Source organism: Centruroides vittatus, unplaced genomic scaffold (genome assembly GCF_030686945.1).
Source record: "Centruroides vittatus isolate TY-2023 unplaced genomic scaffold, ASM3068694v2 contig_742, whole genome shotgun sequence".
In the NCBI taxonomy this organism is placed as follows: domain Eukaryota; kingdom Metazoa; phylum Arthropoda; class Arachnida; order Scorpiones; family Buthidae; genus Centruroides; species Centruroides vittatus.
In genome coordinates this window covers 68007-95572 of record NW_027122478.1, presented here as the reverse complement: position 1 = coordinate 95572, position 27566 = coordinate 68007, and the positions used below count along the sequence as shown (strand labels likewise).

The window sequence follows — 27566 nt, the reverse complement described above, 5'->3', positions numbered from 1 at the left end:
AAAATGGATGGAAATATGATTATTATTTTCAAATTTAAGCTGATGATAAATTAATGTTACTAGTCTAATTCTAGTTTAAAAATTTTTTGTATATTATTTAGTAATTAGTAAGATTTTTATTAATTTAAAGAAAGAAATTAATAAAAGCAAAAAGAATTTGTTTTCTTGATAATGTAAAAATCTACATTCTTTAATTGTAATGGAAGTACTGTACTGTACATACTAATTAGTCTGTTGGAACAGTATATTGAACTATCTTCTATAAGTTTCTAATACTGTCATATAGTTGTAGCTGTTATAATAATTTATTGTAATAATAAAAAAGTTATATTCATAGAAATAACAATTTTAAATAATTATAGTACACTAAAATGAAAACAACACCTTTTTTACAAAATTCCAGCAACAAATTTAGTCATATAAAAACGTTTTCAACTGATTTGATCAGCCTTCTTCAGTTAAACGAACAAAAAATAAAAAGAACAAACTAATAATTCAAATTTACAAAATCATGAAAATGGAAAGAATTTTCGCAATTGCGCAGACAATGCAATAATGATATATCGATAAGCGGTAATAAAAATGCAGGTTCTTGACAAAATATACAATATCCCATTCTTACGTTATCCAATAAACGATTTCCAGGCAGACGGCAGCCTATCCGCGTCTCTGTGGTTGATGCATTGAGACGTTAATTGTGCCCTATATATCTCTAATTTCTCCATTGGATAACGTAAGAATGGGATATTGTATATTTTGTCAAGAACCTGCATTTTTATTACTGCTTATCGGTATATCATTATTGCATTGTCTGTGCAATTGCGAAAATTCTTTCCGTTCTCACGATTTTGTAAATTTGAATTATTAGTTCGTTCTTTTTATTTTTTGTTCGTTTAACTGAAGAAGGCTGATCAAATCAGTTGAAAACGTTTTTATACGATTAAATTTGTTGCTGGAATTTTGTAAAAAGGTGTTGTTTTCATTTTATTATACCAATTCCAGTAGGTTTGTTATTTTTATTATAGTACACTGTTACTAATCCAAACTCCATTTTAAATTCAAATCAGTTTCTCCAATAAATATTTTAGTATCTATTTTTATATATTAATATATCCTTCTTGACATGTCTTTCTTTATATATAACCTCACAAATCCAAACTTTTCACTAATCAAAATAACCCCATATAATAATTAGTTTATATGAGCTGTGTCCAGAAAGTAAGTACAATTTGTGCACAGTAGTTGTGAAAATAGTGTCAGTGATAATTTGCCACAACAATGATTTTCAAGTGTTTGTTACTGTACTGAAAATGATCAAGATTATTGATAGTCCTGCTAAGTGTGAAATCCAAGCTGTCATCAAGTTTCTGCAAGCCAAAAACCTTTGTCCAGTTGAAATTCATCAAGAGATTTGTCATGTGTATGATGAAAAGGTTATGATAAGTGGAATGGTGAGAAAATGGTACAAAATGTTTAAAGCAGAAAAAACTAGCATGCATATCGACAAATGGAGTGAGTGCCTTTCATTTATCACTGCAGACCTGGAGCAAGTGAACAGAAAAATTCAAGAAAACAGTTCCAGAAATTTCAGATCATTTGTTCCATGAAAGTGTAACAGAGCATTTGCATTATCATAAGTTTTGCACAAGATGGGTTCATAAAAAGAAATTAATCCAAATGCTTACAACTCCAACACATGGGAGCTGCACTGACATTTTTAAAATACTATCAGAAGGTTGGCAATAAGTTCTTGGCCTATATCTTGACAGGAGACAAAACTTGGGTTTTCTATGTGACCCAACAGAGAAAGTAAACAACAATCCATGCAATGGTAACATGCCGATTTACAACCACAGAAAAAGTTCATGTAGACCATGTCTACCAGAAATGTCTACTCTGACATGTACATTTTTTTAGGACCAACATGGTGTTTTGCTGATTGAGTTCATGCTCAGATGCCAAACCATAAATGCATTTGCATACTGTGAAATCCTATGAAAACTGCAGAGAGCCATTCAGAACAGAAGAAGAGGGCTTCTCACATCTAGTCATTCTGCCACATGACAATGTGCAGCTCCACACTGCTGGTGAAACTTGCCAAAACTTCTGCAAAGAAGTTGGCAAGTTTCTCCAGCAAATATTGACAAACATTCCAGCATCCACCATACAGTCTGGATCTTGCACCTATAAATGTTCAAATGTTTCTTCTCCTAAAGAATTTTTTAGCAGGAAATAGATTCATTAGAAATAATGCTGTAAAGGTTGTTGTGTAGGCTTGTTTAACACACAGGCAGTAAGCTTCTTTGCAGAGGGAATGGTAAATGTGTAACACTGATAAATGTTGAAGGTGATTAGATTGAAAACTACATAATGATGTAAAGTAAAATGTGAGATAAAAGGTATACATTGAAAGCAAATCATTTCAATTTTTGCAAATAGTATTTCTGGATGCCCTTTGTATTAGCAAGAGTGCACTGTGTTGTTATTACTAAATTTTCAGTAAGTAGAGAAATTTTGCATTTCATTACAGTATTATAAAATCAGATTGGAAAAATTATAAAACTGTCATAGAATTTATATGTACTGGAATGACTAACAAAAAAATTTTTTTTGATAACTGATATTGTTTATTTATTTGATCATATTCAAATTTGTTACTAATAAGATAGTGATTCTCAAGCTTTGAGTTAATGTTACAGCTTTGAGTTAGTGTTTGCATATATATGAGGATGGTTTTTTCTATCTCCAGTGGTCCATAAAAAAAAGACAAGTGTAAATAATAAAATGGATTTATTACTAAAAGTTGCATACAAACATGGTTACTTTTTGACGTAATCACCGTGAAGATTGAGGCATTTGTCATATCTGTGGATGAGATTTGCCATCCCCCTCTTCAGAGAATGTTGCTGCCAATGACTTGAGATGGCCCCTAATGTTGTTTTGAAGATCGTCATTAGTCTCAAACCTCTGCCCTCCAGCCACGTTTTCAGTTTAGGAAAGAGGTGGAAATCTGAAGGAAGTCTTCGCCACCTTTAAACACTCAGCATATAGCCCTGATTTAGCACCAAGTGACTTCCACTTCTTTCCTAAACTGAAAACGTGGCTGGAGGGCAGAGGTTTGAGACTAATGACGATCTTCAAAACAACATTAGGGGCCATCTCAAGTCATTGGCAGCAACATTCTCTGAAGAGGGGGATGGCAAAGCTCATCCACAGATATGACAAATGCCTCAATCTTCACGGTGATTACGTCAAAAAGTAACCATGTTTGTATGCAACTTTTAGTAATAAATCCATTTTATTATTTACACTTGTCTTTTTTTTTATGGACCACTGAGAGATAGAAAAAACCAGCCTCATATATATGCAAACACTAACTCAAAGCTGTAACATTAACTCAAATTAGTAATCATGTCTTATAAATATGGAAAGTAAATAAATGAATTGGTATTGAAGACATGCAGTTTTCTATATAAAAGATATATAATAAATGATGAATTTCATTTCACTTTTTATTATTTAATTATCTTTTGAAATTTTGTGGTATCTCTATGAAAAGTTTATGGAATACTATTGTGCAGCAGCAAACTAGTATTCCATGAACTTTTCATTGTAAATCATTGCAACAAGCTAATCTGTATTATATCAAGAAAAAGAATTTCTTACAGTAAAATTTTTTGTAAAAAATTTAAAGGATTCTTTATCACTGATTCCTTCATTCTAAAACTTATTTTTTTGTTTAGTTATGTTAGGTTTTATAGAAATAACAAGATTTATAATTTTTAGTCTAAATAAAAATAATACTAGTTCTTTTAATAAATCTTTTAATTGAAAGTTTAGTTTTTTTCTAATATTACAGTTTTCTATAAATTGGAATCTTATCCTCGATTCCATATTATTTCTTGTTTTATGAATGTGTGCTTTAAACGTTTTATTTTTGCATTCGTAAAACAAATAATGTTATGGAAAAAAAGTCGACTAATAATTTATGCATGCTTAAGAATGATACATTTTAAGCATGTGTAAATTGAAATCTTAATGGACGTTAAGAAATAGTTTTAAGAATTATTTATAAAACAAAAAAATTATAGATGAAAATTTTATTTAATCATCAAAATATGTAATTCCATATCAGAGTTTTATTTTATAGTAATTTGTAGTAATTTATAGTAATTTGTAGTGTAATTTTATAGTAATTATAGTAGTTATTTTATAGTATTTGTACTCTTGTAATTTTTATATATTTAGTTAAATATTTTTTAATTCTGTAGAAAATAAAATATTTTTATATGATAAACAATTTAAGTCAATTATTTCTTCACTGTTCAGAAATATCTGACTTTATGATTAAAATTTTAAAAACATAATATTGTGTTATTAATGAAGCATAATACATGGCGAGAAATGAAATTCTCAAATTTATTTCAAGTAGTAACATCAATTATTGTGAATGGTTTAACAAATATAAGAGAATTTATAATCATATATATCTTATTATTATTAAAGCCGTTTCTAGCCCGATAAGTTGGCTTTGGTTGGTGTATTTCTTTAATGTGCATGGGGGGGTAGCTGATGAAGTTTGTTTAATAATATATATTCCAGAATAATTTTTATCTTGTCCCAAAGTGAGATCCCAAAAAGTCTTATAAATTGTAGATTTATGGTACAAATCAAGATATTTTTAAATCTATTTAGAGGTAAAGAAATGTGTAACTTTTTTTATTCTTAATAAGTGTAATATTAACTGTGCAAATTAAAGCTAGTGTTTTAGTAGAATAAGTCTGAAGACAAATTTGATGTAGGCCTATTCGGCGCGCATTATTTCTGCCTTAAAAGAGAAAAGTAATATTTTGAGCAACAGTTTCTAACAAACAGATGATGATATTTAAAAAAGAAACTGATAATATTTTTTAATAGCTTAAGTTTATTAAACAGAATAATGTTTTGTGTGTCTCTTGTGTTGGCTGACGAATGATATATTCTTGTCATATTTTACGGCAATTTTATCGCTTTTTATTATTAAAATTGTATATTTTGTGTAAAAGATGGTCATTTAAATTTTAAAAATTTGGTTTTATCCTCGTTATTTTATCGAAAATTTCATATTTTTGGAAATAATTTTTTAATAGACGCGAAAAATATAATAAAATATTTTTAAAAAATTATCGCACGAAATAATATTTAAATTTTATTTCGAAAATAATAGCGACGAACAAGTAAAAAAAAAAAATTATAAATTTGATGGAAATTCCGTATTTTTGCTTTATAGAAATCGTCCAGCATGACGTCATTAGGCAGAGTGACCCGGATGTATGTTCTGACGCTATGCGCAAAATTCGATGCGCACAGTGTTCTGGTTCGACGTCAAGATGGCGGAAGCAGTTCAGACATCTTGTGCATCGCCAAGATTGAAGCGTCCTAGACTAGATAATGATGATCACATAGTACTGTCTTTGACTTCTTACGACAGTAAATTGGACAACTGCGTCGATCGCGGTGAAGATGGGTGTTTCGCCGTACCCTATGGTGAGTATATGCGATGGATATTATAATCGATGTCGGGAATGCGTCATCTTGTTGCCAGGTTGGCACAAGCGCCTTTCTACGGAAGGCCGAACTGGTCACGTGATGCTGGGAGGTTTTTTTGCTCCAACAGCGTTTCCTCTATGGCGCACACGTGGACTTGTTTATATTCGACTTTGACGTTTAATCTATGCTTAGAAAATTTTAAAAACTATTTCATTTTAATCCTATTATAGTATTCATTAACAGTAAACACTAATATTGCGGCTATTAAATTGAGAATAGTTAATAAACTGGTGGAAATGTCGTCGGGTTTTGCGGGAAAATGAGGAAGAGATAATCTCTGGTTTGAATTTATTTGCTAATATACTGTTTCATGAGAAATTATTACACACCATTTGATTTAATAACACGAATTTTGATAGAATCTGCCAAATGTATTTAAATTAATTTAGTTTAATTTTGAAAGTTCTTTTAAGCAAATCTATTTGAAACTTTGTATCAAATAATTTATAATATAAATCAGTCATTTTGAATTTTGCCAAATTTTTGAATATAATTGTCTCATATTCTTTTGCTTTGATTTTATTGTAACTTCTACCCATTTATTAATAAATTTTAAGACCATTACTTGGTGTATTCTCTGAAATAAACGATTATTGTTTATCAGAGATCTCATATTTGTCGTCTTATTACTAACTTCAGAATAACTGATGTTTTTCATTTTTGTATTACCTATTTCTCTAACCACTACAGTATATTTGAATCTAATTAATGCTAATTTAATGAAAAATATACAGAATACATATATTTCAATATTGAAAAATTAAATTTCGTCGAGTCATTAGAAATTGGGGGAAATTTTTTTGGTTACCATTTTTTTAATGGTCTTTATGTTTGAATTATTTGCAGCTTAAATTCAACACAAAAATATATACATATGAAATTTTAATATCTAAAGAAAATAAATGTGCTTTTATATATATATGTGTGTGTGTTAGGAGATTTTTGAATAATGTTAAAGAGAACTCAAATTTTGTAGGGTTATTTGCCAGGTATATTATACATCTATTACCTTTTTCTCTATATTGTAGTTTAATAGTTCATAATTTATAGTATCACAAAGTCATTTGTTTTTACTTCAAACTGTTATAAATTTGTTAACAACTCTTAGAAATTTCTGGTTTTAATTTTATTGATGCTTTTGTTTTTCTTAGAAATGTTTTTAAAATATTTTGTAAATTACAAAGTTTATACATTACTAATAATCTAAGAAAAATTTATTTTTCACTGAATGTTTATATAACTCAGTTAAATGTAACATGTTAGAAATATAATTAAAGAAGATATTTGATAAAAATTGCCACCACAAATAAATTTTTAAAATTTACAGAATTTTAAAAAATTCAGTAAAGTAGACAATACTTAAGATATTTTGTAGATAATGTTTGTTCAATGTAAATATTTTATAGTCAGAATTCAATTTATTTCAGCCTATAAGTATTAGAGGTTTTTAATATTTAACAGTTGACAATCTTTTTTCTCAAAATAAGTTAATGTATTAGCAAAAATAAATCAAATTGGCATTTTGATAATTTTGTTTTGAAATATTCTGATTGAATTATGTTATAATTTAAGGATATTAAGTAAAAACAAATCTTAAAAACAAAAACTAACATGCTAAATTTAAGAGTGCTCCAAATATGATGATTAAAATATTTCCATACTTTGATCTCTTTTTCTTTTCTTGCTTCTCTTTCTGCTTCTTCTGATCCTTCTCTTGGAAATCCCTCTCCTATTAGAACTGCTTTGTTTATGAGTTACTTGACACAGGTTAGGTTTCTTTTCTATTTTTTCAGATAATTTTGTCCATTTGCAAATACATTCTTCAAACTGTAATAGTTTTTCATCCAGAGAACTCTTTGTTAGTCTTGGAGGATCCCTGTCGATTGCAAGGAGATTGCAACTTTGTTTTTTTTTTCCTTTTATCAATGGGAAACTTACTCATGATGATATTCAGAATTCAAGAAGCAGAATATATAGAACTGAGACATAGTAGAGGCAAAAAGAAACTTGGAAGTCAATAAAATATCTTTCATACCTACTTACGGGTTACAGGTGTCTTGAATTTTCTTTTGTGGTTTCTCTAAAGACAATTTTTATGCCACAAATAAGGAATCATAGTTTTTGTGGTTTATGCAAATATTTTCTAACAAAGCTTTATAAATCTGTAGTATTTCTAAGCTTCCTAGTGGATTCTCATTGATTTGTGTCAGTAATTTGGCTTCATCCAGATTTGCAATTACCCTGGACTTTGTGGCAAACATGGCCTGTGTAGTGTTTGTTTTGTTATGATAGATTCCAATTTATTGTTCTTTTGTTCTTTTAGTCTACTGGACAAAGATGTCTAACATATAACATAGGTATAACATATACAGGAACAACTGTATATGTTAAAATATGTTTAAATCTTTCATTCGTAATAGGAATGAAATATATTCCTGGAGTTTTTTTTAATGTTGTTATGGTCTTTGTTGTCATGTAATAATCTATACATTGTGCAGTTTCTTTGGTTGCATATGCATGCATATAGGCATAAGGCTGTCTTCCTATAAATTCAATTTAGTATGGGATCAAAATCCACAGTTATAATTTTGGGTTTCAAAATTCAGAAAGTTCAACAAGACATCTATAATTTATACATAGGTATAGAAGCTGTTTTAAACATCGAAACATTCTCTTAAATCCTGGGGATGTATTCTGGTCATTTATCCTTTGTATCTTCTTTCAGAGACAAATGACATTAAAACAAGAGAGAGAGAGGTGATTCTGGTCATTCATAATGATCTTGTCTTTGTTGTTGACATCAAGATTCTATTAGGTTGATTATACATGTTTGGGTTATCTGTACGTGCAACACAGTATAGAATTTTATCCAGTGAAACTAAAATTTTTGAAAATGCAGAGTGTGAAATCATAGGTCAAGTGGTAAGGAAAGCATTTGTTCAAATAAAGCAAGTAATTTTGATAAAGATATTTTTGTTTTGTAATGTTCTTAAATATCATAATGTCAAAATGTCTTGGGTAACATTCTCTTAACAAATAAAAATTTTATTAACCTAAGTTAGAAAAGTGTACATACTTAGGGAGAAATTAGGACAGTAATATTTCAAAAAAGATTAACAGCATATTCAATAGTTCAGAAATTGATGCAGGATTATTAAAAAAAGATGGAGTCAGTAATGTTCCCAAGTAGCCACTTAAAAAATCATAAATGTTATCTATCTCAAAATATTCTTTTCTGAGATAGAGAATGCTCCTAATATGATTGTATAGTAGAGTTCAGTTGTTCGTATTGGATTTAATGAAACTGAGGCTACAGACGAAAGACTGGTCAAAAGACTACTATCCACTCATCTCTAGGAGACAAGAGAATTTTCAAGAGAAAAAAATTGTCCAGAATTGCATTTGGAGAGACTCAGTGATCTCTCGAGATGTAAACAAAAGCCAGTCGCTGATTGGCTAATCAGCGACTGGCTTGTGACGTAGACACTGTCTCTCAGAGAAAAGAGATGATCAGAATACGGCCCCTGGTCTTATGTCAAATACATGATCCCATATAGCCTGGTTATTCTATCTTTTGAATTTTAATAAATTTGACCCCTGCCAGAATTCCATTTTAGAACATTTAGAACATTGTTTATAAAATGGTGATAAAATTTCTATTTAGCTAGTTATTTGAGACAATTCAGAAAGTTTTTAAATGCAATTTGGAAATTTAATTTGGAAATTTTTTTTTGTATAGGGAATGAGTGAAATTTTTTTTTTACTGAAGCCAATATGAAATTTCTCTAGTTATGGTCTTGAAAAGAGTTTTGAAATAAAAATGGATTTTCTTTTTTGTTCTTTGCAAAACTGTTATCTATATCCAAACTACCCATAGTTTTGATTTTTACAAAAAATTAAAATTATGGTAAGGACAATTGACATAGCCTTACTGAAAGTGCATAACCATGTAAGCAGGCAGTGATGCAACAAGTGACTGAAATGATTAGAAACAAAGAAAACAATGTTTTAATCTTACTTTTAAAGCACATGGTTTCCCTGCATTTTGGTGAGTATTCCCAGTTAATGTCTATAGGCTTAGTCAAAACTTTACTCCATTTTATTGTAATGTTTTGCAACTATTACTGTAATATATTTCTACCACAAATTTCTCCAGGGACACTTCAATCTCCCCGAAACTTTTATGTTCAAGCATACTCTGCACCTCTGTTGTTTAAGTCAGTGGTGCCCAAATCTGGAATGCAGAACATATTAATCCAACTATTTGAACATATTTGACATATCATTTATAAATGATGGAAATAGGCCTATTTTTTGTATATTTAGAATATATAAAATATTTGTATTATGTATAACTTGTGTGCAATTTAGCCTGTCAATCAAAAAGTTTGGGCATCACTCGTTTAAGGAGTAGGGTTTCAGGAATAGGTTTTAGGAGAAAGTATGTATTCAGTACACTATCATAGACCTAACTACATATGTTGGAAACAATATAAACTTTTCTTTCTTTTGATGCTTACAGATTGCTTTTGTTTAATGACATGAAGTAGAAAAATACATAGAATAAAACACAGAATATTTAACTTATAATACAAACAAATGTGAACTTTTTGAAACTTTCTGAAAGTTGTTATTATTCATAGTTGACTTAAATTTATAAATACAGAACCCACAGATACAGAAGGCCAACTGCAATTGATAGGTTATTCTCTAGAAAAAGTCAAAACTCTCCATTACGAATTGATGAATAGCAACTTTATATCCTGTTCATAGTTTTGAAGTCTAAAGCCTAAAGCCTAGTACTCACATGTGGAAACAGATGACAGAAACTGTTGACAGAAAGGCAAAATGACACCACTTTTGCTGTTGAAGCCAATGGAATACAAAGTTGAAAATTTTCAACTTTTGCCATCGTGGAAAATGGTAATCGGACCCAAATAAATCTTTATGCATCCTCTTGTAGCAACGTTGTCATAAAGATCATGTGAAACGATATCATTTTAACTATGGCAGTCAGCAAGGCTAAAATGCTTTATTTATACACTAATAAGCTAATATATTTAATTTATATACTATATTACTATTCAATTTAAATATTAAATTCAAATAGACATACTGCATAAAGTATTTGAAATTGCATAATCTTAATTTGGACACAAAAGTATTAGATATTTCTAAGTTTCAATGATTTTGAACATTTTTCATTTTTCCTATCCAAATTTTTTGTTTTTGTTTTGCTTACAATCTTATTTACAATAAGATTGTAAGCAAACTTAGAAAGTTTAATTGATATAACAAAGCAATCCTACTTGGTTCCATTTTCAACTACTGGCACATGATGTGGAAAGAAGACAGAACAGCAATGTTTAGCTTACTGTTTCCATTAACTGATTCCATTGTCCATTTCACATGTGAATACCAGCTTTAGTCTACTAATTGAATGTTACAGCCATATTCTTATCAAGTTACTAAGAGACAAAACAGACTTTAAAACTGTAGATTTAAGAACAAACACATCCAAAAATAAATGTTAAATTAAACAATACAAGCCAAATTCTTGAATCTACAGTTTAAAGTCTGTTTTTTCTCCTACTAAGCAATACAGAGTTTAATTGAATATAAAATTTCTTTATAAAAAACAAACATAGTTCTAACAAACATAGTTCTAACAATCATAGTGGGGTTATGATTTCTCTCCATTGTAGTTGAGCTTCTAAAGTTGATAATTGCTAAAAATGAGATGTCACTAGATCAGTAAGGTAAATTTGATAAAACTTGTGAAATGTTTTTCAACCAAATGCAAACATTCTGCTACTTGAGAAATCTTTTAGATATTTATTGATATTTAACTTAAAAGGTAAGAAATTCAGAGATATTGTATGACTGGGGACTAATTCATACCTCTTTATCTGGAATTCTGACATCATATTTTCTATTTCTCACAAAAGGGATGGTTACATTTTATGAATAGAATCAATAGAATCATATGCATAGAATTTTTCTTAGAGAACAGAAACAGAAAGGATATTAAATTTAACCTTTACTTTTAGTTTTTTTTTTTTGTGAACATTTTTCAAAGTGTATGCTTTTAGCACTGTAGAATTGATGAAAGTGTTTAATTCTTCTGTTAGTACTTTTTAAACTTAAAGCTTACATTTCCTCATTAACAGATACTGGTGGACGTATTATTAATATTAAAAGGAGTTGGTACATGGAATGGATGTTTGTCCTGGGTTTGAGCCATTCTGAAATGAAATTCTTTTATTTGTTGTTTTTAAGTAATGTCTAAACAGGTGATTAGCTTGTTCTTTTTCTGCAGTAAATTTAATGTATTTAAAAATAATGAACTCATTAGGCTAGTTGTTTAAGAGGTCGTATATACTCCATTATGTTAGAGACAAAAGTTTGTGCTTCCAAGTCCTTTGTGACATTTTTTTCCAACAGTGCAGCTGTGACCAAGCTATACTTCATGTTCCTGTTGGTTCTGTAGCAGCAACATTGAAGTGAAGGATTCAGATGCATGATGACAAGTTTATTGCTCAGGACTCCCCTCTAAACATTAAAGGTTTTTAGAGATATAAGACATACCAAGGAAATTGTAAAGGTTTATGATAAGGGTATACTGACTTTTCAGCCATACTATATTTTTTAACATAGGTTTTATATAGGTATATTCTTTAATATATGAAAGCCCTAACAAATCAAATGATCATAAAGCAATGCCGGCAGAAGCATAGTTTTCAGTAAGGTCATCTATACTAGTAAGGTCTTTGGAGACAGATGAAGAAAACAATAGCCACTGCTTGTCAGAGATCCAATTATCCAAAGTGAAAAGTCTTAAGCATCTTGGTTGAAGATAAGTCTTAAAAGAGTATCTTGGAATAGCCCTATTCTTTGTAAAAATAATTTTTGATCATTTTTACTACAAAGAATTCTTTTTGTCTCCATTCACCATGGATTAGACTACACTCCTCCAGTATTGTGCTTATTGTATGGCCTTATTTGTTGTTTCTGTCAGGTCAGATATGGTTCAATCAAAAAGCAGGTTGTAATACTCTTAGGTGGTCAGTAGTTTGGCATTCTTCACAATCACGAGTCAGAGTCAGTGATATATCCCCATTTTTAGGTTACTTTTTGACATTCCACTCTGTTGCAAAGACTAGAGTTTGCCAGGTGGGTTAGTGTGTCATAACCTGGTGGTAGTTCTGTGGGTTGGATATATATGATTTCTCTCTTGTTTTTATCTTTTAGTTTGTTAATAGCAGCAGTAATGTGCATGTATTATGTTTGTGTTGGTTTTAGGCAATTATTATAGAGTGGCAGCTTTTATTCAGGACTTAATGATCCCATGTCAAACACATTATTCTTGATTCCAAACTGGAAAAGCACATTCACCAACAGAATAGCTTAATGTGAATGCATATGTTCTCAATGTTGAGGGACAGTCTTCCACTTTGACTCTGCCAATTTGCAAAGGATGTTGTTGGGCTGCAATCTGAAAAAAACTGTAGACCTATAAATTCCCACTGTTGTTCATCCACCTGTCTTTCTGTTAGATGAAAGATGAGACCAGATATGAAAATTCTTAGGGTAAGGAGACTCTGATTAACTACACTGGACGACAAAAAAAATAACGCACCATGAAGGACTTGTTGGATTTGAATAAAAATTGGTATGTTGCATCATCATAGCTAGATATGTAAATGATTAGCTTTTGGGATCAGGTTCTTGTGTTGTATTGCCACCAGAGGGTACAAAAGTGCTTCCTCTGTCTGGTATAAAGGTGCACGCTGTGACGACTTGTGCATATGTCCTGCGCTTGTGTTGATGGTTGTGACTTCGTTGAGTGACAGACATGCCTCTATGACACATTCGACGGCCTTACACTCAGTTAAGTGAGTTTGAGAGAGGTCGCATCGTTGGATTGAGAGGAGGAGAATGGTCATATCGCCGGATTGGCTGCCATCTAAACCATTCTGATGGAACTGTTAGGATGTGTTATGAGCAGTGGGTACGTAGGGGAACGCATGAATGGCAGACAGGCTCCGGACGCTATCGACAGACCACCAGCCGGGAGGATCATCCCATTGTACGTCATGCACGGATAGCGCCTACATCTTCGTCGTCTACCATTCATGCAGCAGTGGCACCTGCGTTACAAAACCGTGTATTCAGCTGCACCATTTCCAGGCGCTTAGTAGAAGGCAGATTGGTCTTCCGACGGCCAGTATATGTTCTACCATTAACAGCCACCCACCAATGCCTCCATCTGCAGTGCTGTCTTGCACAACAATCATGGACAGCTACCAACTGGCAGCATATTGTCTTCAGCGACGAATCCCGCTTTTGTTTGGGGGCTCACGATTGCTGTGTGGGGGTATGGTGTCCCGCTGGTCAAGGCGTCAACCCAGCCTATACTGTGGAGCGGCACACAGGCCCAACCCCTGGTGTTATGGTGTGGGGAGCCGTAACATACGACAGTAGGACACCTCTAGTTGTCATGCGTACTACCCTCACAGCCCAACGATATGTGCAATACAACCTCCGGCCACATGTGTTGCCCCTCGTGGCAGGGCTTCCGACAGGCATATTCCTGCAGAATAATGCCCAGCCACACACTGCAGCGGTCTCCCAAGCATGCCTACATAACATTGCCACACTTCCTTGTCCTGCACAGACTCCAGATTTATCATTAATCGAACATGTGTGGGACTGCCGGGACGCCAGCTGTGACAGCTGCAGGATCTGATGCATCTTGAGTCCCAGTTGCATCATGCGTGGACAGATATGCCACAGAACATTATATGGAACCTTTATGCCTCCATGTCAAGGCATATCACAGCTTATATCCGCACTAGAGGCGGCCCAACGGGATATTAGTGCCTGCACTGTATTGAACATTACTGCACAATAAAGTATGTTTTTGCTTTATGGTTGCAATCATATACCTGTCTAGCTATGACAATGTCACATACCAATTTTTGTTCAAATCCAACAAGTCCTTCCTGGTGCGTTATTTTTTTTGTCGTCCAGTGTATATAAGAACTTCTGATGCAAACCAGAAGTGATGTTATTTCATTTCAAAAAATTTCCTTCAGAAAGGTGTTAGATAGATGACTGGCATGATTTTATTATTAAAGGAAAAGTATGATGTACAAGAGCAAGCCAGTACTAATTTGAGGTGGCGAGCAAATATTTTAAATTAAATAAATTAAAAATATGATTAAAAATTGCAACTATTTATTTTGACAATGTCACAATAAATAATTGCTCATTTTATATATTAACTTTTTGTTTACATATGTTCGTTAAATGAAAGCCTTGTCTACACTCACTCCAAGGTAAGCATTTATTTGTATGTTTTAGTTTGATTCTAAATACGAATAATAGTCAAGATCAATTCTTTAGTCATTCAATGCTTCTGAAGAATAATTTCAAAATTTTAAAAAATGTTCTGCATAATATATAAAGATTTTAGATGAAGGAATTGTAGGAGTTAAGATTGCTAGTTTTGCAGAGTTGGAAAGTTTCTGTTGAATTTCTGAAACTTGTAATAAGGTTGAGTGGGAAAGTACATCCTCAGTTCCAGAATTTGAAAGTTTTAGCCAGTGAGACAGGATAAAGATTACCCGATTTCAAAAACCAATTGTTGGAATAAATTTTCTGGTTCCATAGCAACAGGTCATGAATAAGATATTGGAAAAACGTTGATTGCTGAAATTTTATTTATATTTCCCATATTTTTGAAAATTATTTATTTTTGCTGTTAATATACATTAATAAAAAAATACACATATTTATGAAATTATTAGCAGAAATTTAAAAAATTAACAAAAATATTAGAAAAAAATAATTTTAATGAAATTTATTTGGAAAAAAGTATAAGATCACATGTAAAGAATTTTCACAATGATTGTTATCATGTTTATACTTGTTATAAGTACTTTACTTGGTGTCCATTCTATAATTTTACTTGAAACAATACCAAAAGGAAAACATTTGTCAGAATTTGATAGGAACCAAATTTTAGCATTTTTGGAAATGGGATTGAAAAGAGCACTTTAAGCCTTTAAAGGTTGTTTAAGGTGTGTATTGACTGGCTTTGCAAGTCATTGAACAACACCAATCACCTCAAGAATAAATTCTATAAGTTTTATTACCTTAAAAATAAAATTCTACTAAATATCAAGATATTTTGGCAGAAAATTTATTGTCTTTTGGACCACTTATTACATCAGGTGATTGGATATTCTAGCAAGACAATAGATCACTGCTCTTTTTGGCAAAAAAATCATGGTTTGCAACTAATGAAGTAACTGTTTTGAAATGGCTAAGTATAAGTCCTTATCTAAGCTCTAGTGAGAACCTGTGGGAAATCTGTGTTAGATTTGTATACAAAGATTTTCATGTATCTATGTATCTAAACAGGATTTGATGCAAGCCATTGAAAAAGCATAGCAAGACATAAATTCTGATATACTAAATAAACTTTCTTCGTTAATGACTGAAAGATAAACAAAGGTTATTCAAAATAAAGGAGAATTTATTGTCTATTGATAGTTTAATTGCTGAAAATATCATGTGACATATTTTTTTCCAAGTAGATTTCATAAAATTCTAACTCCTAACATTTTTTGTTCATTTTTTAAATTTTTGTTTAATGATTGTATAAATGTGTGTTTTTATTTTGATTAATAAATAAAATTTCAGCAACCTTAAGCTTTTTTCCCAGCACCTTATTAAAGGTCTAAAGTGAGTATTATATATTGAGCTAGAATATGTTTTTTAAAAATAATGCTAGAGGGAGCATTTATTCTCATTAGTGGAGGTAATTCCTCCTGTAATAGCTAGGAAGATCCAAATAAAATCAAATGCTGGGGAAGTATGCCAAAACTGTGATGACAACATTTTGTATACAGACTTTAGCACATTCTGCTGTGAGTATGGCTTTAGCGAATGAAGTAACAACGGTACTTAAAAGGATATGGTAAAATCAGCTTTATTGTAATTTAGATGCCTAGTTGCAAGAGAAATGTAAAGTGTTTTACAAAACAAGATGAAATTAGTTGAGAGTAACTCTCTCTTGAAAAGATAGTCTGGGACAGGCAGTGAACCCTATGGCATGCAAGCCCAAAGTAGCACGTTAGAAAAATAATTTGGCATGTAACATAACATATATGATTTCAGTTTATCACCAGTCTTTTTCAATCATCTTTTCAGTTTATCTCCTGATCATCCTTTTCAATCAGCTTCTTTAAATTTATTCATATTTATTTTATTTCTTTGAATATTGTAATTCAAAGTCTAAAACTTCAGCACATAAACATTTTTAAAGATAGGTACTGTACATTTACCATGTGGCAGGCAAACTCCAAAAGGTTTCCCATACCCGTTCTAGAACTACTTTTGAAGCATTTTACTTTAGGTTGTAAGAAGTACTGTACTTTAGGTTGGGAAAATGTACATAGGGTCATTTAGCAACTTAGCTATATGAAGTGTATGCAGTGTCTCATGAATTGACAGCGGCTTAAAAGATGAAATGACTCAGTGTGTCCTTCACACATTTGTCTCACTATGCTCAGGAAGGGATTAAATTTCTACAGTGTGTTGTCACAGGTGACAAGACATGGTGGCTACATTATGATGTGGATAGATTTGATGAAAGTGGAGAAATGGGATGCCTCTATTTTCCTCCATCAAAAAAGCTCAGATTCAAATGGCCACAAGTAAAATTAGTACACATAGTACACAGGTGCCAAGGACACACCTGTGTATCGTGTATTTTTCCATTTGTCAGGTTTGAAAGGGGTACAGCATAAAGAAGTGCAATTTTTTGTCACAGTACTCTCAATTTTAGTAGTGTTTTGCCTCTGTACATCAAACTTTTCCTGTGAACAATAGTCATGCCTGTTAGCTATGTAACTCTATTTTGGAGAAAATTTTAAAATTGAAATAATATGACTTCCAGTCAAAACTGGAACTTAATATATAGTTTATTGAGGCCTACTGTCCCTAAGCTTTTCATATCTGGTCTTGACTGTAATCTATATAACTCCATTCTTGAGATTAAGAAAGGACAGACCCCAGTGGGAATTTATAGGTCTGCAATTTGAAAATTGCAGCCCAATAAACTAGATGTTTTAAAAGAACATATTTTAAAACACACAACCAAAAATCCAACTTGAAAAAACAAAATGGAGAAAAACAAACATTTTCAATTGTTCTCAAGAACATATTTTAATTAATTTATATATCATATGCAAAATATACTGTGCATTTTGCATTTTAATTACTAAAAGATATTTGATTTTTTAAAAATTGTTTTAAAACAATGTATTTGCTATTTTGTAATTCTAAATTTTGAGTCTGTCTTCAGTTTCAGCTAAAGACAAAGTTTTGAAATAATATAAATTCATTCATATTCTTAAATTTAGCAAATTCTTAAACTATTGATAATAAGTAATAATGATTTACATATAAATACAATCTATTGCTACATAAACTACAAAGTTTATATTTATTATATCTATTAGAGTCGATGTGGAAAATTGAAGTTTGTGTTTACCTTGTATAATACTTTGTTGCATCTTATGGTATTTGATACTTATTTTATTTATTCATCTTATATTTTTTAAAACTTACATTAGTGTTCCAAAACCAAAGGGAATGCTATGAAATTTATATGTTTAAAGCACTTGTATATATTTGAAATTTTTGTACTCTGTTCAAATTAGTTATTTTTGAGTTAACTGACTTTGCTGTATGTATAGTGAACAATATTTAACTATTTAATTGTTTTTTTATCTTGTTGATATCAATAAATTGTGTTAAAACTGACACCATTTTGTTAACTGAATAAGTGAAACAATTTTCTTTGGAAAGTCAAATTTACATATAAAATTATAACAAATGTTTTTGGCCTATTAGAGCACCTTCAGCTTGTATTTGCAAATGTTTAAAAGAACTATGATTTAATGCATAAATCTCCTGTTTTGAAAAGTTGCTGTATGTTTTGTAATGGTTAAGATTGATATCTTGTATTATTGTTAACCTATAATCTTAATGATTTTAAGGGCAAAGTTTATTCCACAATTCAAGTCAATAAAACAATTTTATGATTAACTTCTTAGCCTTGGGTTTTAGTGTTGTATCATAGAACTTTGATTTTTCTATCCAGTTTCCTTACAAATATAACTACCATTCTCTCTTCTATGTTGGATATATTTTTTGATTCTGGTATTTGTATATCTTCTTGTAACTGTGTGTATTTTGTATTATCTTTTTTTATAATTAGAATCTTGCATGCTTTATTTTTTGCTAACAGTTTTTTTTATTGTTTGGTATATTATAAAATGTAGGATTCCTCTTTAAGCTTATGGAAGAATTCATATTCCCTCTATATGCTGTAATAATTTGATTGGTATGGTATCTATAAACTGGAGAGAGATACTTCCAAGTGGAGTAAACAGCTCATCATTTGAACATTGAAAAGCTTGATCAGTTTGTACAGACATAATAAAAATAACTGTTTATAAACAACATATCGCACAGAATGTTGTTTTAACACCAATTAAAAATTTAATATCAACTGACTTAAGTTTTCAATCTGTTATCATTGTTTCATACTGTGTACAAGAATTACCCAGTTAAGTGGCTAGAATGGTTGAAGAACTGCTTAATTAAGACAATTGTATCATCTTAAAAAAATTTTTTGGCTTCTGTGAAATCATCTTCAGCTTTGTATAAAATAAAGAACAGTTTTGCATAGAACATTAATTCCAAAATCTTAAATAAAATAGAATAAAAATATAAGAATGTAACAAGCGTAATATCCTTTACAATAACAAAAGACGATGATGCAAAATACATAAGGTCATGAGAATAAGGTTACATAAAGGTTCTTGGTGTATATATGTATCCATTCTCTGTCTCTATGTACATACAGTACATGGATACATAGACAGGGTAGTAAGAGATGAAAGTCCTATATGGTGTAGAAAGATTTTGGATAAAAAAGTGAAGTGAAATTCATAAATATTGATGAATTTTATATTTAAAAAGCATTGTAGCAATAATGTTCATCTAATAGTAGATTTTTTCATATGGATTTAATTTGTTAATTTTAAATTATTATTAAATTTGTTTTTATTGATTACAGAAGTGACTTCAACAAGTGATCCACAGAATGATACTTATGGCGGTGATTCTGGATTTCATGAATTGACTCCTCCAGTATCTGCTGGATATGTGGATTCTACATCTATTGATGAACTTAATCTTGATTTGATGTACGACCAGCATATTGATTTTGTTAATGGTTAGTAACTTATTTATATATTATAAAATATTATATATATTTAAAGTTTCCAGATATTGATAATTTTGTTAAAAATTTATTTGTTAATTGTTAATTTTATAGTTAATTTAGTTAGGTAGTTAGTTTCGTTAGTTAGTTAAAAATTTATTTGTTAATTGTTAATTTTATAGTTAAAAGAATTTGAATAATATTAGTCAAATGTCGATTTTTATAATCATTTAGATTTGTAATAATGTTCTGTAGAGAAATAATTATTTGGTATTTGGATCATCATGTAAAATAATTTGCTATCTTTGGAAATTTACTATAAAATTAATTAAATTTTACTTATCATGATTTTATATTATTACAGAAGAATTTTTATGAACTAATTTTCAGATTTATTGAATCATTTAAATGTTTTGATATAGGAATACATATCCCTGATCCTGACAGTTCTCAGACTGATTTATTAGGTCAGCCATCAGTTAGTACATATTCATCTGTTGATGATATAAACAGTTTGGTACCTGATAATATAGAGAATGATGCTGATGAAATAGCTTCTACTATCAGTGATTTGTCTGGCTTAAGTGATCTCTCAGATTTTAGTGGGCAAGAGTGGAAACCAACTGCAGGTAAATTAAGTTTGTATTGTTGTATTATGTTCTTCTGTGAATTTAAAAAGGAAAGTTTTGAAAGTTTAGTTAAATAAGTACTGTTGGAAGTGTTTTTCTATATATAAGAATATCTGAATGTAATAAAAATAAAATTCAGTCTAACTTGTTCAGATTTGCACTACTGATTACTGTACATATCATTATTTAATGTATCATGAAATTTTGAGACAATAAAGAGTTAAATTTTTTTATATAATTAAAACTTAAGTAAATTATTTCATATTTTATTGCATTTAGAACCTAGTGAAAGTAAAATGTATTGGAAAAAATTATTTTATGAATTTTAATGTTCAAATTATTAATTTTTTTAAAATTTCATCTTAAGCCATTTTTTACTTGTAGGTCCTGTAAGTTGGGTCCAGAGACAAATGAGTTTAGGTGCAGATCCACATGCTATATTATCAGATATATTGCCAAAAGGTACTCTCATACCGTCTCATTTGGATGAAGTCACACTTTGGAAGATAATAGTGAACATGTTGAGTGAACCACCCAGACGTCAAAAACTGGCCAATGTTAATACTATGGAAGATGTAGTTCAATTATTGAAAACATGCAACAAAATTATTATTTTAACAGGAGCAGGGGTTAGTAATATAGTTATATACTTCTCTCCTTTCATTATATTTAGTATGTAATTACTAGATATTCATATTTGATTTTTTTTTAATAAAGAGTTTTGTTATGTAAATATTTGTACTTGTATTTTATATCATTTAATGATAAAAGTATTAATATACTGTACTTTGGACAAAGTGTGTGTGCATATTATATATATATATAGTTTTAAACAAATAGTGTGTACATGCATATGCATGTGTGTTCATAATGTATATAGATATAGTTTGTATTGTTTATATACAGGGTGATTCTCTTACTAGTAAACCTAAAATTCTGTTATTGCTGTTTGTTTCTTGTGAAAATTTACATGCATTTACCTTATATCTTGCAAAACAAGATCTTCCTAAAGCATAATTGAAAATGACCCCATAATGAATAAAAAATAAGTTATTGGGAAACCGTAAAGCAATAAAAAAATTAAATACAAATATATTTAAACATTCAAAAGGTTCTTTATGATGATCTATTTAGGAATGTTCAATAATCAGTATTCCAAAATAGTCATATCTGAAGATGTCCTGTAAAATAGGCTGAAAACATTTCTGTTTCTAATAAAGACTTCTCAGCAATTATAAGGTGGTTTACTGTATAACTGCTGAGAAATCTCTATTTGGTTAGTAACTAAGTAGTTATTGGGGATTGTTTGTTTGCTAGTGAAAGAATCATCCTGTACAATACAATAAATTTTATGTATATATAATTTACATAATACTTCATTGATTTAAATCTATGATTTAACATGATTAAGAAAACGAAAGTTTTTGATTTTTTATGATGCAGTAACTTATTTTTTATTTTTTGCTTATGGATTAATAATAATTTGTTACAAATTCAAGATTATATTAGTTGTTTATATCATTTATATCTGATGTAAATATCTTCCTTTTTTAATAATATCATTTACATATTTCACTGAAACATTGGTAATAAAATTTTATTTATATGTTTTATGTTCTTACATACATATAAATTGTACTATACATATTTTAATTATCATACTTTTATCTTGAACTTAACTTACAAGCAATCTTAACTGTGTTGATTTTTCATTCATTTGGGTAAATCTATTATGATGATGAGTGAAGAAATTATATTTTTGTTTTAAAACTATCCTTATATATGAGGCATATTTAAAAATTAAGTGCTGATTGGCTAGAAGGAACAGAAACACTTCTTTAAACTTGAATTTATTGTCATGCTGAAATACATAGTTACAGCTATTTAACATAGTTATATTTGAGGGTTAGACATTTGTTAGAGCACTAGATATGATTTTTTAAAACCTCATCAAAGTTGTCTCCTGACAAGTTACAGACACAATCTTGCACATTTGTCTGCAGCTTCATTGCTGTTGAATTGTCTCCAAAAACTTCCTCAAATGCAAAAATTGGTCAAAATCAGGTCTCGATTAGGACCAAACAGCAAGTGTTCAAAGATTTTCCATGTGAATTTTTTGACAATTCCTGTTTGCAGTAAGCAGTATATGATTGTTCATTATTGTGAAGCAAAATCATCCCAGAGCTCAGTAGACCATGTCTTTTGTTTTGATTAGGTTACTGTAATATTTTCAGAGTATCACAATAACTTTTGTATTTATTGTTGTGCTTCACAAGGTAGTGACTCAATGAGCAAAACACACTTCATGTCCACAAACTAGTGCACACAAGTTTCTTGGCAGAAAGTATCTGTTTCACTTTGAATTTGGTGAGTTAATATATATCCACTTCACTGATTGCTGCTTAGTCTCTGGTGTTGAGTATCCAATCCAAGTTTCAGTTCCTAGCACTATGTATTAACAGTTCACCATTTTTGGCATTCTAGTTCAAGAATATGAGTTCTGCTGCCATTCATTGTTTCTTGTCAGTGAGATATTTAGGTGTCCATTTTGAAAAAGCTTGTGATATTGCATATCTTTATGGACAGTTTTATGTAGGCTTGAATGAGAAATTTGGGGAATTCTGCTCTTGATTCTGAAATGATAAATCATCATTTTAATTGAATTTTTTCATTCACCAACTGCATCAGTGACAATCAAATGTGCATGATAAATGTGGAAGCATCTTTATTGTGCATGTTCTGTCTGCCTCCCATGAAAAGTCTTCACTGTTGCCTGATCATTCCATCACTTACTTCATCAAGTTTATACGGATCACAATCTGCTTAAGAATTTCAGTTTCCAGAACATTTTTGGAATTCAGAAATTTTACTATGAAGTATTTCATAATAAATTGTGTGTGCCACATTTAGTAGAAAAATCAATTTTAGCAGATATTTCAGTGCACGGCTGTGAACTTAAAAGTTGTATAGTTTACAATATTTATATTAAATTATTATTAATGCTGTTCATTTTTCCCCGATTAAAATTCACAAGTTACCTGACTGTTTTAATTTTTATTTTAGGTATCTGTTTCATGTGGAATTCCAGATTTCAGATCAATAAATGGAATATATGCACGTCTAAGCAAAGAATATCCCGATTTGCCAGATCCACAAGCAATGTTTGACATAAATTATTTTAGAAAGGATCCTCGTCCATTCTTTAAATTTGCAAAGGTAAATATTGTTTTTAATATGATTATTCTTTTATTATTTGGTAATTACTGAAAGAATGAAATTGCAATTTTGATCTCAGTTCTCATTTTCACATGTTGCATGTGTATAAATATGTTATAGAGATAGAGAGCTTATTTAATATGTTGATATCTTTAAAATGTCTGTTTATTCTCTCAGCTGTAATTACTGTTTATTGATAGTACTCTAACAATGCATTTATCAAATAAAAATCTACATTTGTTTATTCTAAAACTGTTTATGGTTGGTTCCCTTTCTTTCAATTTTTATTCGAATGTTTCTGTTAGTTTCTTTTTCTAATAGTTTTATTTTAACATTATGAAATTAGAACTATCAAATTAAAAAGAATTTTGAATTTAATAAATGAAATAACATAATGATAGTAATTATTATTACTTAATGATACATTGGTGGATTGCGTTCTATAGAGTTGACATCAGTATGTAAGGCATAGTTATAGGAAAAGTTGTTTTGTTTATATGCTTTTTGTATACAGTATGTATCTTTGTTGAAGAATTTCCAGACTATGATGTGTTTAGTACAGCTGCTTTCTTTAATGTGAGCTACTGTTAAGGCTTAATGTTCCTAGCCTTTTGTTTAATACAGTGATGGCAAGTCTTTTTCCAGGTGGGTCAAAATTGAATGTGAAATTTATTAACTCCAAATTATAAACCAAATATTTAATTTGAGTAATTATGAAATAACAACAACAACAAGAAAAAAAAAAAAGCTTATAAATTTACTTTATGTAACTAAAAACTTAAAGTAGTGGTTAATCTAAATCATAATAACAATAAACTTTACATAAGGAAAATAATGTGATTATAATGGAAACAAATATTTTGTTTGATAGGAAATCTGTTATTTATTTGATAATTTTCTATCTGGGATTTATAATTAGTTGCCATTGACAATATAAAAGTGTGGCTAATATAAAAGCAGGATTCTAAAGTTTATAAAAAACAAAGCTTTAGAATACTGCTTTTATATTACATATGCAAAGTTTTAAAATATATCAAATATTTTCTTTAATAATTTATAAAAACTTAATATTTTTTAAAATATTTAGTGTGGATACTTTATAATTGTTGAATGGGTCATGGATTTGTCATTATTGACTTAAGCCTGGTACTCACATGCGGCAACGGACAACGGAAACTGTTGACAGAACGGCAAATTACATCACTTTTGCTGTCAAAGCCAATGGAATATAAAGTTGAAAATTTTCAACTTTTGCCATTGTGGAAAGCAGAAACGGCAAAAATTAGATCAATAGGAAGGCTGTTTAGCAATGTTGTCATGAAGATCACGTGGGACGACAGCATTCAAACTATGGCGGTTGACAAGCTAAAATGCTTTATTTGTACACTAATACACTGATATATTTCATTTATATGCTATATTACTATCCGATTTAAATATTAATATCAAATAGATGTACAGTACTTACCTCGTAAAGTATGGGAATGGCGTAATCGTAATTTGGTTACAAAAGTATTCAATATATTCCTAACTTTCAACGATTTCCTATCCAAATTATTCGTTTTTGAGGTTTTTATTTGCGATAAGATCAAAGGCAAACTTAAAAAGTTTAATTGATATCCTGGTAGATGCCATTTTTGACTACTGGCACATGGCCTACCTACTGTAGTAGCTTGTTTATATTTATGGCTGGCAGATGGTGGGTTTCAATTGTAAGGTAATTTCTGCATGTGAGTACACGCAACATGATAAGATGACAGAACGGCAACTGTTTTCATAATCTGTTTTTGCTTGTGAGTACCAGGCTTTAGTGTATATGCTGTGCAAGAGAGAATTACAAGAATTGGTGAGTGTCTCAAATGTTGTTCAAACAATGTTTGTAATGTGTGTGATTTTTTTCTGTTTGTCAGTGAATGTGCTGTCTGGTCTGTTGTTGTGATTGTTTTGTTTTTGATTATATCCTGGTTATAGTATATTTTGTTTGTTGTTTTCTATTGACTATCTATGGTATCTATTTTAGTATGATTGCTAGGAGTATAATAGTAGGTTGTTTTTGTGAAAACTTCTCATATACTATGTTTGCTATTTGGTTGTCAATGTAAATCTGCTTGTAACACACTGTAATATGTTGAATCGTTTCATGCATAATGTGGCATTTCCTATATATGTCATCTGTTAGTGTTGTCTTTTAAAATGTGCTTTATGTAGTTTCTTGTATTTATAAAATTTGTTCTTGTACAGCAATTATAAATCCATCATTTCTTCAAAGAGGCATCTTGAGCCAACCTGCAGTTTGATACAGTTCTGTCAACATGATCATGGCTGAGATAATTAGGATGTCTATTGTAGGACTCCTTCCAGATCTAGAACTGCTTAGTGTAAATCTTTTATGTACTGTATTATATCTAGGTCAGTCTTGTGTAGCTTTACACGATTCCCAATAAATTAAAATAATTTTTTTATTTTATTTCCAATCAATTTCATGATTCAGCTTTTAAGCAGAATTTTCTTGAAATTACTTATTACTTATTTATTAATTGAAATTTTCAGGTAATTATTTATTGAGATATTAACTAACTCTATATGGATGAAAATTTGAATGATAGTTTAAGAGTAGCAGTATCAAATTACTCTCCTGATTTTGAAAAATTATGTCATGAAATACAGTCTCAACCTTCTCATTAAATTTTCATGTATTATGTATTAAATATCCTTCAATAAAATTGTTATTACACATTTTTATTATTATTTTAACCTATAAAATAAAATCAAAAAGAATCAAAATTAAAAATGATAAAAATTAAATGAAAAAAAAAATTTAAGGAAGTATAATTAAGAATTTAAAAAAAATTAAAAAAAACTTTAACAATAAACATATATGATGTTTTGGGTTCTAGATGAAATAAACACAGAATTTAACAGGTAAAACAAATTTATTTGGAGCTCTAGTACAGTGTGTGTCAGCAGTACCATGCACGTGGTCAGAATGGCTGACTAGGAGACATAGGGAAAAAATCTAGGGGTGCAGTAAGATGTTGCCAGGTTGGCCACAATGTCATTACATATTGTTGCGTCTGCAATGTTCATAAAAATTTTTAATTGCGCCCTTGTTTCCAAAAAGGTTGGCCACCGCTGATGTACTGTGTTTGTCTGCAAGAGTTATAGGTTTTTGTAAAAGGTTTTAGAAGTTTCTGGTTTTTGTAGAAAATCTCTATGTACTTTTTGTAGTGAGGTTTTAAAATATCTGAGGCTTCATCTTTCTTCTTTATGAGGAAGAGTTAGCTTTTCTACAGAGGTCTTAGAATGGTATTTGTTTTATTAATGTTATTTGTGTTTTCTTTTGTAGTCCTAGTTCTGTGTGTGTGTGTGTGTGTGTGTCCAGTTATAACTCCAAATGAATGTCAGTAGTGGGATGACATGTGCTGATTGCTTTAAATATATTTTTGCATTCAGCTGCATTGTTAGTATCAAGTTTAATTTACTGTTGTATTCTTTTGTTAATCTTTGTTTTATTTGTGCATGTTCTGAGTTCTGCCTCTTGGAATACTAACAATTTGTAGACTGTCTTCATTCATGAATCGAATGACATCCATGTTTGTTATCCATTGTATGTGAGTGAAATTGCAACTGTTTGTGATAGAGTAGCCATATTTGGGTCAGTGTTGTGTTTGCCAGTGATGTCAAGGAAGACTAGCAAAATTTTGAACATGAATCTTTGCCTAACCCACAAACACTAGAATTTGTTAATTTGGTTGATGTCTGCTGGGATTCTGCTGAGAACATGTCACAACCATTTCTGCTTTCTCCACATAAGTGGAGAAGCCAGT

The 27566-nt window shown here is 30.2% G+C and overlaps 1 protein-coding gene across 2 annotated transcripts in view; it reads left to right on the top strand.

Moving 5' to 3' along the window:
* Window positions 1-27566, top strand: part of Sirt1 (Sirtuin 1) — an 80451-nt gene that overhangs the window by 43224 nt on the left and 9661 nt on the right. For both annotated transcript variants that reach the window (XM_067277288.1, XM_067277289.1), the window contains 5 exons: window positions 5270-5526; window positions 19748-19906; window positions 20317-20523; window positions 20908-21152; window positions 23587-23739. In XM_067277288.1, coding sequence (XP_067133389.1) covers window positions 5340-5526; window positions 19748-19906; window positions 20317-20523; window positions 20908-21152; window positions 23587-23739 — 951 coding nt within the window. In that variant the 5' untranslated portion in view covers window positions 5270-5339. The remainder of the gene's footprint in view (window positions 1-5269; window positions 5527-19747; window positions 19907-20316; window positions 20524-20907; window positions 21153-23586; window positions 23740-27566) is intronic.